This window comes from Strix uralensis, chromosome 8 (assembly GCF_047716275.1).
Source record: "Strix uralensis isolate ZFMK-TIS-50842 chromosome 8, bStrUra1, whole genome shotgun sequence".
NCBI classification, from domain to species: Eukaryota; Metazoa; Chordata; class Aves; order Strigiformes; family Strigidae; genus Strix; species Strix uralensis.
This window is the reverse complement of record NC_133979.1, coordinates 16,341,225-16,355,146: the sequence shown is the minus strand read 5'-3', so window position 1 is coordinate 16,355,146 and position 13,922 is coordinate 16,341,225. Positions and strand designations below refer to the sequence as shown.

The following is a 13,922-nucleotide window of genomic DNA, read 5'->3' as shown; positions in this document are numbered from 1 at the left end:
GATACAGACTGTACGTGAAAACTCGCCAAGGCAGGGATGATGGTCTCTATTTGAATCTATTCTTCCAGAAGATCCCTACTCCCATTAGGTATCTCTGGACACTACCAAACTATAAATAAAATCATAAGTGGAAGTCAGGCTGTGACTTACAAACCTGCTGCTAACAGACCAATACCTGAAGTGAGCACAATACAAGGGACAGAAAGAGAAATGGTGAATACATCCGTGTCTCCAACCATGCGTCTCAAATTCTAAATAAATGTACAATATAAAGGTTAGAAAGTATACAAAAAGCATGCTGCTGTATATAGGTTATGTATTATGCCATATACTGTGAGCTTTACCTACAGCATAGCTATTAACGTGGTTTTATCCCTTCTCAAATCTCAACACCAGAAACCATAAGCAACTCTCCTAGCTCTGAAGCATCAACAGTCACCTCACACCTGGGCAAGTCAGAAGTGAAGGCAGGGCCACCACCTAGGCAGGAGATTACAGGAGCTTCTCGTTCCTCTCCCTGAATCCTGTCCCCACATGGCAGAAAGCACCACTCTCTCTTACCTTCTCCCTTCTCAGCTGCACCCCCTCACCATTTCCTCCCACACCATTTCCACTTTCACCACACTCTCCCGCTGATTTCCTACTTCCTGGTTCCTTTGCTCAGCCTCACTGATGTAACCCCACATTCCAATTTCAGGGGTCATCTCTGAGCCAAAGAAGATGGTGAGCCCAGACAGTGCTTAGCACCATCCGTGGCTACCTCCCAGGCGTTCTGGGGTAAATCTCCGTGTGTACCAGGGCCAGCACAGCATCTCTGCACCACCAGCTCTAGAAAGGGGTAAGAGAAGCACAGACGTTACTGGTGAATTGGGACCAGGGCTTCTCCCTTCAGCAGTATATAACGCTAGATAAGAAGCAGCAAAAATAATGAAATCTTTAAATAGCTTGGTAAGTGGTTTTAAAAGTAATCACAAGAACATAGAATATTAAGTAGGTTTTGGTACCTTTTTAATGGGAAAATGAAGAAAAACGGGAGCTCCAATATACCACAACAAAGAAACAGAGGAAGTAAAAGATCTGTAAAGTAAACTGAATCCAAACATAAGCAATGCTTTATTGGGATATAGCAAGCAACCTATCAAATAGGGAACTGGTACAAACAGATCAAACAAGACTCTCTTTTAACAGAGATGTATGGTGACGAGACAGCTTCTTTCAGTTTTTAAAGTAAGTATTCAAACCGTTAAGTAAAGCATTAAAAAAAAAAAAATCAACCATTACAACACCAATGACAGACAATATTAAAAATGGGCAGAATTTTACTTTTTACAAATTTCTGCATAATGTTAGAAAACAAGTTATCATAAATTAAAAAAGGAATAAAAGGAAGCTTTTTTTTGTTTTGCAAAGCAACATGAACTTTTAAAAACCAACTGTACTTTACATAGAACTACTATTAAAAACAGGTGAAAACAAGCTGAAAATTTAAAGGGACAGCAAAAAATACACAATCCAGTTTCACCTGTCAGCAACACCTTCTGCTATCGAAGGGGTTATGTTAGTTGTATGTACAGCTTTAAACATTGCAGCATACCACAAGTAAACCTTAATAAGGTCAAAATAGGACCCTCTGCAAAAAAGGGTGAGTTGGCAAGCGTCAGACCCATCCTAAAATTATAAGTAGTAATAATTTTAGTAGGTCTTTAGTGTAAACCAAAACCTACTTTAACTGGTTTCTATCTCCCAAAGATGCATGTAAACTTTATCGGCAGGGGAGGGGGGGTTGGGGGCTGTTTGGTATTTTAATTCATGAAATCAAGAACATGTCTAGCTCAAAAATGAGAATGACATACCTCCCTTTTGTTCTGGATACAGTGATGTAGCTATCTCAACATGCTCATTGACACTTCCTAAAAAGAGAAAATCATTATGTACTATCTAAAAAATACACACTACCTCTCTCAGTTCAGACTCAGTACATAGTATATTGCCAACTCTATCCAATAGGATATATATCATAATTTGGTTTAAATTCTTAATAGATATATTCTCTCTTTACAAAGTTCCATCACATGAAACCAAATTGCTTATTTATTGTTTGAGGCACAACGTGACCCCAATTAGACAATTCGCTATAAAGAGTTGTTCTTTAGATGTTGTGTCTGTAGAGGTTTTACGTGATATTCATAGATTTTCAGCGCAGGCCCCAGTTTTAATGAAAGTCCAGTCAGTACATCATTTCTTGTCATCAACAGTAATGATTTGCCATCAATTTCCTATAAGAAGAATTAAAGAATTGATAAAGACAAATGTACAAATCTAACAGATGAGAACAGTCATGCAACACATGGAAGACTCCTACAGAGGATCAATGAAAAAAGAAATAGTAGCCTTTATTTTCCTGAAGCTATGTTTATAGCTGCTAAATTCTGCTGTCTGCTTTCCAGTTCTCATCTGTGCTAAGGCATAAATACTACTTAGTCAAGCACAAAACCCAAATGAGCATAATTTCAAAATTCCCTCCTTGTAAATCTGTTTCAAATTAATAGGTACATGTGCAGATTGTCTAATTATCAGCCATTAAGGGAAGGATACTCTTAAGAAAAAGGCTTATGAAGTGCATTTCAGAAGAATTACCATTGACAGCAATATGCAAGTTTGGACTAGTCGGTATCTGCTAATAATTTCAGGTGCCTTCTTTAAAAGGCCAACCTTCCCATGTGGCCGGGGTGGGAGGCAGGCAAGACTCCTGCAATCAGAAATTTTAGATGGGCCTAACTGTGGAGCTCAACACTCTGAGGGAATTTCTCTTCCTTCATTTACAACAGAAGAGGCTAAAAGCAGCAACTTCCCAGCTTAGGTCTCAACAACCCCTACTTGTTCATGCTTAAAATTCCCACTTCTAAATCACAGATATGTGGGGGTTTGTTTCCTCTCTTTGAGTCTCCTTGGCTTTCTGACCTATTTAGATTAGAAATCCTGTAGGATTTGGGGTTTCTTCCACCTCAAAACCTTGTTGTATGTTTAAAAACTATCTATAAATGATTTTTCAAAGGTCAAAATGGAAGAGAAAGAATCCACCTCTCTCAGCTCCCATCTGTTTTAGACATGGTACCATCCTTTTCTTTACACACTCCTACACTTCAATCACACTGCACTACTCAGGAAACAGGAGCTACAGCTACACAACAATGCATTGACTGGTGTCTCGCAACACAGCCAGACCTCCCAAGGTTGTCATAGCCCAAAGTAGTATATAGTCTTATGGCATTCTCCTGCACTGGACTTCACTCTACTGTTCCATTCTTTTTCACTTTTAATTAAAAAAAACACTATTAAATGTTGAATTTGTTATCAGTAGCCAACAACCAGTTCAAATGCTTGCGTATATTATTGTTGTCCATGATAATATATTGCCAAAAGTTTGTATTTTATAAATATTATAAACATCACACATCAATTTATCCCACTGCAGCATCTTCCTTAGAAATATTAAACGTTGTCTTGGAAATGTCAGAGATCCCATCCTTGGTTACAACTCAAGGTGAAAAGAGGAGCTTATATAAGAGTTCAGCACGAATTTGTCCAGACCGACCTCTCTTATGATTTGATAGTTTATAAATACAAAATACATGGACAAACCACTACATAGTCAAAGCTCAGCTGAAAGTGGAATTTCTTTAAAATCTCTCTGAGAGATATGACTGCTAATCTCTCTGAGGAACGCAATGTAACAGTATTTCTAAAAGAAAAAAGTTTCTAATAACTTTTTACCCAATTATAGCAGGAGCCTCTTTCCAATTACTGTTGAGAATGTTAATGGTTAAAACCAGTTTCTATCCTCTCTTTTCCATTCGTCACAATTCTTTCTGTGGGAATTTTGACACCAGTGAGTATTTTGCTCATTGCTATGACCGATCTGAAGTTGCCTTTTCTGCTGCTTTCAACGATGCTATGGAGGAAGAACAGCCTCCAGCTTGGCAGGATCCAAATGAAGTAAGTCCAGTACCTGGAACAGGAGAAACTCCAAGAATAGGAAAAAAATCATCTATTCCTTTCCCTTCTTCTTCCATGGGGTTCCCATGAATTCTAGAAATGTTGATAACTACTAAGGCTTTCACTGAACAGGAAACTGATTCTCTAAACATATTGGGGTAGAAATTAGTGATTACATATTCAGAATTCAAGTGTTTTATATCTCTGTGTGTACTGTAAGCTTTACCTCTTCCACTTCTTTTTAGTTTTCCACTTAAACCTGCTTCTGTAGGTTTGTCATAGTCATTCCGGTTTTTGCACCAGGTAAGATTTTGTATGCTTTGGTGACTTCTCAGAATTTCTTCTCTGCTACTTCTCTATTTTCTGGATTTTTTTCAGGATGCCACTTCAATGCCACCTTTTGGTATGCCTTTTTAATGTCATCTGCAGAGGCACCCCTCTGCACAACTAGAGCTAACAGTAATTCCCCACTGTGCCAGGATGACCTCAGCAGCAATAGCTATTGTCTTCAGCAAATAACCAGAGGACCAGTTAAGCTTCAAGTCCTCCCAGAACTTTTTCTGCTCTTTCTCCAAGTGACTGCAAACTGCAAGGTTTTACAGTACAGCTAACACAAAAGCACAGCAGCCAGCATGCTCACACGCTCCTCCACACCATGGCTCTGCTAGAAAGCAGCAGTGGACACAAGCTAGCATCAAACCCCAGTTTCCCTTCTGGTAAGGCACTGCACTGAGGCCAGCAAAGGTTAAGAAGCCACATGAGCAGTAATGAAGGTCAGGCATAGCACTAGCATGTCTTGAGACATGGCAAACAGCTTCAGCCTTTGAGTGAGCAACAGCCCCCTGTGCTCCCAGGGCTCCTAGAGAAAGCTCAGCCACGTACTGGCAGGCAGCAGTTCTTTAAAGGTGTTCACACCCTCATCCTCCATCTGGTCTGCCTCTCTCTTTAGTTATCCTGTGCCCCCAGCTCCTTGGCTTGTCTGATTTGCTTGTTGTTGTTACATTTTTCTGTTACTGGGCAACATCTTTCAGTTGAATCTGTTTTCATCAGTGAGCTCTTTTGACTTGCTGACATGAGTGGAAGTTCAAGAAGGAATAATGTATAATCATCATACAATCATCACTTCTTACCAGCACTTAAAATACATTTTTAATAAAACATTCTGTAGTCCTTAAATGTCTTCTCATTTTCCTTAAAATGTTGTAATAAAAATTCAGGTCTTAAAAATTCTTTGAGTCACTTGCTTTGGGTGAGTCCAGATGTATGCAGATTCATCAAAAGAAAGCGTGGACTCAGTTACTGTTGTGTAAAAGCTGAATGTAATAATAGATCTCACGATTACATTCTGAGCTATGGATGTTTCGTAAGCAAACCATAGTGCTACCCCTACTGAAGCAGTTCAGTGGAAAACAATTTCCCCATGTTGTAGGTGAAACAGAATACTTTACCATTATCAACCTCATTCCCTTTCCAGTACATATTCAGGGCAGTAGCAGATCAAATAAATTTAGGTTTCTGTGGCCCCAGGCAAGCTGCAGTACAAATGGTAAAGAGATAGCCAGAGCTTCAGCTGCATGCCTGGTGACTCAATAGACAGCGGATGGCTAAGGGTTCAAAGCAAACCTGACTGCACTGCCATACCTGGAAGGCCTGGGAGATCTTGATAACAAATACCATAACTACACAGAGTTAAAGTTAGTGGCTAGTAAACACTGTAGAGGAAACAGAACACCACCACTGGCAAGAGGTTAGGGACAGGGTTGTTCCTGGGGCTGTTCCTGCTGCAGGCAGGGAATGGGCTGGCAGAGCTGGCAGGGAGAACCAGGCACTTGCTGCTCCATTGCTAAGGGAATGGAGAGGGAAGGAAGTGGCAATGACTTCTGCTGTGAGTGTCCGTCCCACATCCCCTGGCCGCATCCTGGTGGCAGCTGTCAGCCTCCCTGTCCAAGGCTTTGGCATAAAGTGAAGTTGGCAGTGGAATCACAGCCACATTTCTGCCCATGGCTATCCTAGCAAAGCCCTGGCAACACACTGCCAAAAAGCAGCTTACTTCAGCTATCTTCCTGAAGCCACTTGCCCTCACTGCAGAATACTAATAAAACCTTTACACTCTACTTCTATGCTGCTTTCCATCAGGCTGTTGCAAATTGCTTTGCCAAAACTCATGAGTTAGTCTCACCTTTCTGCTGCAAGATCAGTAGTAATTACTGCAGTATTACTGACAAGCCAGCTGAGGTGCCGAGAGGTTAAGATATTTGATGAAAGTCAGAGATATCTGTCAGTATAAGGAAAAAACCCCAGAGGCTCCAATCACTTTGCCTGTGTGTTTTTTCAAGCCACATTTCCAGGGTTGTTGAGGAGACATGGATGCTGGTATTAAGGACTAGATACACTTAAACAGGGGTTTTTGCATGTTTACCTGTCTTCAAATTCTGAAAAATTAGTAGCAGCTGCAGAAAGAGCCTCTCTCTGCACTCTGCCAGAGAATTACCCGACACTAGGCTTTTCACCCCCAAGTACAAAGAGCTAAATTTAGATACTCTGTTATACTCATCACTTACAATCAGATGGGATTTCACTGTCCAGGTGCTGAAGGTCAGCAAGGTTAACCTGACCAACAGTAACGTTATTTCATGTTAGATGTACAGTTTCCCTGCAAAGCTGCCAATAACTTGCACTACCCCAGTGCCTTGGAAGGTCCAATCACCTATTTTGATAACTAAATACAAGTGTTGGTAATTAATTTCCTGGTAGTTGCACGCAAACCTATACACTCACCGGGGAAGGTGCTGAACTGACAACCTGGAGATGTAACTTCATAGAATCACAAAATGGTTTGGGTTGGAAGGGACCTTAAAGATCACCTAGTTCCAACCCCCCTGCCACGGGCAGGGACACCTTCCACTAGACCAGGTTGCTCAAGGCCCCGTCCAAGCTGGCCTTGAACACTGCCAGGGAGGGGGCAGCCACAGCTTCTCTGGGCAACCTGTGTCGGTGTCTCACCACCCTCACAGGGAAGAATTTCTTCCTTATATTTAATCTAAATCTACCCTCTTTCAGTTTAAAACTGTTACCCCTCATCCTATCCCAACACTCCCTGATAAAGAGCCCCTCCCCATCTTTCCTGTAGGCCCCCTTTAAGTACTGGAAGGCCTCTCTAAGGTCTCCCCGGAGCCTTCTCTTCTCCAGGCTGAACAACCCCAACTCTCTCAGTCTGTCCTCATAAGGCAGGTGGTCCAGGCCCCTGATCATCTTTGTGGCCCTAAGTTCCTTTTCTGTGGAACAGGTGGGCTGTAGGCCAAGTAAGCCAGCTTCCCTATCCTGCCCCACTAACACACCTTACCAGTGTGCTGACAGGTGTTACAAGGGGCATATGTCTGTTAAGATCTTTGCTGATCAAATCTACCAAAAGAAGCTGTGCATCAGCAGTTACAAGGCCCAGAAATGAAGACCCAACCTCTTTCTCAGACTGAGTCCTACAAACATGCTGCTCCTGTGCATAAAAAGATTCTTCCCCTTTATTGCCAACTTTTCTTTCCCTGTTCACTTGCACTGCCAAGTTCAATGCAACACAGCAGCCCCTTTTTCACCCTAGGTCTTCAAAAGCAACTTGCTTCTTAGGAGCCCTGGATTTTACAAATACTCATGAGAGTATTTGCACAATACACTAAGGAAGAAGGGAATTACCATTCACATTTTAAATAACAAGACAGTGAAACTGAGTGGGTTGTATAGGAAGACTGAGTCCAAGCCAGAAAATTTGTTTAGATTCCTCACCTTTCAGAGGAGTTTTAAACAAACTCCCACCCATTATCCACACCTTGTAGAACAGTATTATTACTCAAAGATCATAGTCCCATGGATTTTCACCCAATAACACACTCAGATCCCCACATTGATGTGTGATTTTCACTCCCATTTAACAGTATATAAGCAGGTCCATGGCAAAAAATGTGCAATGTGAGAAACTGGTGGCAGTCAAAAGGTGTTTCCTAACAGATTTACCTGTTCTTGAAAAGCATTGGCTTGTTCTTCAAATCCAGCTGTTCTGAAATAATTCACAACATCGATAACAGCCCAGTCAGCAGGATCCGGAGGTCTCCCGTTCTCTACTGAACTGCAAAGTGCAAATCCAGACAAGTAATCACTAAATGTGTGCAGAGCATCTGCTGCTTCTTTGTGCACACCCCATGTACATCCCCTCCTTCCTCGTTCCTCCAGGAATAGTATCCTTTGACACACCTCCCCCCACCCTGATAGTCACTCCTGTCCTCTTCCATTTCAAAGACCTGATGCTGAGGACAACTGAGGTACCTCTCCCTTCAGAAAAGAAGAAAGTATATGGATCTTCACATCAGCCAAAGATAGCATCAGGATCTTTTCCTGCAAGTGTGCTGCCTTTGCAGTTGGACAACAAAGACTACCATGACTGAGGTACCAAATTCCTGTCTTTCAAGCCTGCAGCTTGTTTTCAGCTACCAGGTACTTATAAAGAATTGCAGTATGTGGATTATTCTTTTCCCAGATGAGCCTGTGCTTCCTTGTAACATGGATAGAAACTACTGGAAACCATCTTTACTTGTAAAACAAAAAAAAAAAAAAAAAGAGGCACCAATGATTGCACTAATTGCTCAATATAAAAAATTTCCCAAAATTGCTTTTGGACTCATCTTTGGACAAATCTATGGACTTTTTAAATACCTAGGAGCCTGAGAAAACATCTGTTAAACACAATCAGAACAAATCCCTTCTGTGATTGACTGACCTCAGGCAATTGCTTTCCACAGTAGCAAAACCAACCAATCATTCATATTACTATGTTTATCCTGCATTTCCTATCCTCAGCCTGCCATCACCCTACCTCAGATAACCTTTGTGTATTGGCAAATTCTTGGTAGAAAAGACACACAGTGAGCTTGATTGCCCTTCCTATAGCAACGTAGGAGGACGAAGAGCAAGACATCAAGAACTTCTTTAACATGTCTCTCCAACTAGAAGTCCTAAAGTTCATGTCAGATGTTTTCCACTGTTCTGCATGCTTAACCATAATGCTAATGAAGAAATACCAAAAATGTACAGATCAGGGCAGATGTCAGAATCCTGTCCATTTCAGGTCCTAAAGCTTAGAGGCAGGACTTTGATTTTCAATGGTACCAGCTGGAAAAGGAACACAGATAATTTTTCCTTCTCCCCTAACTCTTGGAATGTACGTGTCAACATGTCAACAAAATTCTGGCCCTAGGGACTCACACTGCAACCTCAGTATCACACTGCATGCTGCATTTGGCCTTCTAAAAGCAGGTTTTTTCACTTACCACATGGAATATACACATATCTTGGAGCAATGAGCAAAGGGCCAGAGTTTCTTACTTTTGCTCATCAAGTAATGAATCACTTCACTGATTGTGATTACACAGAAAGGCAACACTCAGCAAAATTGAAAATGAGACTATCTGGCCTTATCAGAGCTGCACTGTTTTTTTTTTTTTTAAATCAAAGAATGCCTTTCAATTAAGATTTTTGGTGTTGTGCACATTGTGAGGCTTAAGAAGTAAAATGTGAGAAGTGCCACACAAAGCCTACACGTTTGTAAAATCAGCATTTGAAGAATTATATTTAAATCTCCATTTTCCCTAAGATGTAAACTATCACTTTAAATCACTCATCTTCTACTTAAAATAAACAAACAAAACCCCAACTCAGTATATTAAAAAAACCCCAACATAATTAATCCTATAAGACATTTAAGTCTTCCTAAACAGCAAATAAAAGATTCAATCTATAAAAATACCTCCAAACTGTATTTTGCTTACTTCCCAAAACACTTTAATTTCAAGCTAAATATGGTCCCAAACCCTTGCTCCCACAATTTTGTATTTCAGCCCAGGTGCGTTAGTTCTTCATGTAGCTCTTCTTTTGCCACTAGGGAACTACAGCTTGGTCCAGCCCCATTCCAGGTTCAACTGCAGTGACTTCAGGGGCTGTACCTTAGTCATTAACTAATCACAGGAAATAACTGCAAGATCTTGCCTCAAGGAGTAGCATCATGATGGACCTCAAGTGGAGCCGATTTCCACAGCTACAGCTGCAGAAGACTCAAAGGCATGTGGCAGACTGTTGGAGGCTACCTAGATTTTAACCCATCTACTCACACAGATGCTCATTTGGCTTCTAGACTTCAACAGTCTCCTCCTTGCCCTGCTGTTGCACAGGGCTCTATTCTTTAGACAAGAAAAGGGAATATATAACAGTCATGGCTTAGCCATACACCACCAGTTCATGCCAGACATCCCGGATGCTGTAAAATCTTAAGGGGACTGGCATTTTAGGCTTTGTAAGGAGATACTAGATGCACTGATAATGAATAAAGATTAGGTTTGTCTGCTTTCCACCACTGTCCCTGTGCCTTTATTGCCATCATGTGGCAGAAGCAGCAAGGCCTGAAAGGATATAGCTGTGAACAGATTTTATCCAAGCTATTTATAACCACTTCAAGAAAGTGCTAAATACTTCTTTTGTAGATATGTGCACATACATACTGTATACACTCATTTAGAAACCACAGCTCCTGATCAGTTTAATGACAATCCCCACCAGTTTTAAAAAGCCACCTTCAAAATGAGTAGTTGAGCCTTTATCACCTAAGCCTCAGCAGAAAATGATTAAATGTAAACTGTCCTTGCTTTGACTGCTTCCTTTCTCCTCCCACCACAGAGTCCTCACTGTAGAAGCAAGACTGCCAGCTGAAGGTGGCTTCTGAGGGACATACATAATATAATCTATTCATAGTCACTGAATAGGAAAATGCATTTTATGTTGGTGTGGTGTAACCAATGTCTCAAGCAAAGGGGGACCCTGCTGATTTTAATGGCTGCCATCAGATCTTTTGATGCTGTGTCATAATCAGGTATTTTATCATCATCCTGAAGTGACTGTTGTTATTATTATTTATATTACCCTAGTGCCAGGAAGCCTAAGCATTGTCAACTTTTCTTGGAAGGCTTATGGAAAACACATCTGAAGGAGAAAAATGAGGGGCAGCTTTGCAGAAGTGTTACAGTTTGAGAGAGAGAGAGAACGAAGACTAAGAACTCTCTCTAGTACCTTTCTTTGTGTTTTGGGTTTTTTTTTTTAACATATCTATATATGTATATATCTATCCCAGCACAGCTTAAAAAGCAGCAAGGCTCTTTTTCTCCACTTCTCAGATCGTAACTTCAGATTGCTAGTCCTAATCTAAGAATTGCTGACCTTTGAGGATACAGAAATGCCTCCAAAATCATTTCTATCCCTCAGCCTGCAGTCTACCACACTAAAGAAAATTGTGGAGCAGTGCACACCATGTCTCTGTCTTATTCCCACCCTAGGTCTGAAGCAAAAGCCCAGCAGTTTAGGGCTTCTCCAGCAAACAAACGATCTGTTCCAGAGGAGAACTGACACCAAAGACATATGCTGCTGCTGCTACTACTTCTCAGCTTTAGATGGCCGGGCAGTCAGCAGAGAAAGGCTCTGAATGAGACAGAGAGGAGACTTCCACACAGGACACCTCACTCCATCAGGCACCAGTTCTGCAAAAGCCACTAGCAGGCAGGTGAGCAGAGGTAGAGTATTGGTTACAGTGCTACCGCTTGCTTTAGTCTCTGGTTGAGAGAAGAAATCAATGGAGAAAGGTATACCGCTAACTTAAGTTACTAGCGTCTACATCTCTCCGTTGCTATACAGTCCTCCCACATACCACTTTTAATCAATTCATGCCCGAGACTCTTCTATATCGAAGTTGAAATACAGTAAAAGTAATTGAGAACAGGGAAGGTTTGAAATGAGCAAAGATGGAGGTGCCCACCATTGCCAACCTCATTAAGTCAAAGGAAAACTACAATCAAAATCCATGTGCTGTTTACATAAACTGAACACTATGGATTCACTTACTTTTTGACATCCAGAGAGCCATTTTCCTTGTTTTCCATGTCAACAGTTAGCATGGGGAGGATAGAGGTTTCTTTTACTTCAGCAACTGATCAACAGGGGGGAAAAAAGCTGGTTTAATTATTGGTAGTATGAAAAGAGCAACATAATGTAACAGAAAGAAGCATTCTACAGGGACACAACCATGTTTCCATCTGAGAGCAAAGGTGCTGTCAAAGAGTGCTTTCCTCAGAAGCTTGGCAAAGCTGATAATACCTAATGAACTAGGAAAAGTTGACCTGTGCTTCAAACACAAGAAACTGTTTATGCCTGAAAAAGAAGGAAGGTAATGTTACATCTGATCCTTTTTGAAACTCATAAAATTTTGATCCAACTCTACATTCATGCACATAGAGAGTGACCTGCGATACCTAGCTAGATTTCAAGAGAGCTTATTATGCCTTCAGTCATCCTGCTATACACAGGATCCAAACAGACCTATGATCTTATCCCTAGTGGGGTTTTGAAACCCATGGCCTTGTTTTACAAATGGGGAATCTGGGATACAGATGAGCACCAAGTGACTTATGCCCATCTCACACACAAAGCTGGTAAGCAGAGTTACTAATTGAGCGCCAAACTCCCAAGGCCTAAATCTGCATCTTATCCATGAGACCATCCTTCCTGCACTAGCACAGCTTCTTCTATAGGTATGGCATACTGAACTCTGAAAAGGAAAGGAGCATACGAAGGACATGGGAGAAAATCCAGTTTGTTTCCCTCCTTGCAGCATGATGGAGTACTTTCACCACACAGCGTTTTCCACCACTCCACCGAACATGCAGAAATGACCGGAGCCTTTTCTTTCTGTTCTCAAGTAAGCCATTTCTATTTCAGAGAGCACCAAAGAACTGACCAAGGACTCGGGATGTTCTTGCTGTAGCATTAATGGATGCCAGTGAAATGTCACAGAGCTCTGGAAGTACAGAATAGGGAAATCACGCTCTTCAGCTAAAACTTTGCAAAAACAGAGGATAGCAATTAATACTGCTGTTAAAAAAAAGAAAAAAAAAGGACCCTTTATTATACAGCTAGCAGCATGTAAAGCACCAAGAAAGCAGTATCAAACTAATCAAAAAGATGCTTCTTCCTGCACCGCTGACCACGTAACTCAACGCATTCCCTCAAATCACTTCTTGGTTCACCTGAGGTGACTGCAAAACGCCAACCGCACCAGCCCGTCTGCGGAAGGTCCCCTCGCCCCGGCCGCGCAGGACCCGGCGGCCGCCCCGGGCTCGGGGCAGGGCACCGTCCGCGGAGCCCACGGCCTCGCGCAGCCACCCGGGCGCCGGGGGGCTCCCGGGGCTCCCCTTCCCCGCGGCGGGCGAGGAGACGGCTCCGCCGGGACTGTGTGACACGCGTTCACCATTTTACAAGCATCTCCGAAACCGTTCGCCAGGCAGCACTGCACCACATTGTCATTTTTTGGCCGGGGGGGGGGGGGGGGGGGGGGAAGTAAGACAGAAAAACCTACCTACGAGCAACTAAACCAAAGCATTGCTACAGGCTGCTCCGGAGCGGCGGAGCCCCCGGCTCCCGCCCCCCCCGCCGGCAGCGGGGCGCTCTGAGGCGGCTCAGTTTGACACCGGGCAGCAGCCCCGCCTGGCTCCCGGCCCGCGTGACGCGGCCGCCACACACGGCCCGCACCAACCGCCGCCCGCGTCATGGCGGCCGTTTTAAAGGCGCAGCGCTGCGCCGCCCCCCCCCCCCCCGCCGCCGCTCTGTCAGGGGGCCCGCGGGGTCCCCCCGCCTGCCGCCCCGCCGCACCCCCCTGCCTCGCAAGCGCCCGCGCCGCGGAGGCTCGGAAGGGCGCCCCGGGAGGTTTGTCGGGCGGGGGATGGAGGCGGGGGAGCAGGGACCGACGCCCGCGGGCAGAGTTTACCTGCGGGGGAGCCGCGGGCAGGGCGGCGGCAGCGCCGGTGCCCGAGGGCTGCCGGCACGGGCGGCCGCGGCACCCGGCC

The 13,922-nt window shown here is 43.3% G+C and overlaps 1 protein-coding gene across 3 annotated transcripts; it reads right to left on the bottom strand.

The window, feature by feature from the left end:
- Positions 1-741: 741 nt before the first annotated feature.
- SAMD13 (sterile alpha motif domain containing 13) lies at positions 742-13,570 on the bottom strand. Of its 3 annotated transcripts, XR_012629853.1 has the most exons (5): positions 12,650-13,285; positions 11,926-12,010; positions 8,002-8,113; positions 1,854-2,276; positions 742-828 (listed from the first exon to the last, which is right to left on the bottom strand). XR_012629853.1 is itself a non-coding variant. In XM_074876394.1 (4 exons), the coding sequence occupies exons 2-4, from the start codon at positions 11,976-11,978 to the stop codon at positions 2,133-2,135; spliced, it is 309 nt and encodes a 102-aa protein (XP_074732495.1). In that variant the 5' UTR covers positions 11,979-12,010; positions 13,436-13,570; the 3' UTR covers positions 1,086-2,132. The 3 variants fall into 3 exon arrangements, 2 of the variants coding, with proteins under 2 accessions (XP_074732495.1, XP_074732494.1); XM_074876394.1 differs by lacking the exons at positions 742-828; positions 12,650-13,285 and adding an exon at positions 13,436-13,570 and having other exon boundaries at positions 1,086-2,276; XM_074876393.1 differs by lacking the exon at positions 742-828 and having other exon boundaries at positions 1,086-2,276.
- Between the last annotated feature and the right edge of the window lie 352 nt (positions 13,571-13,922).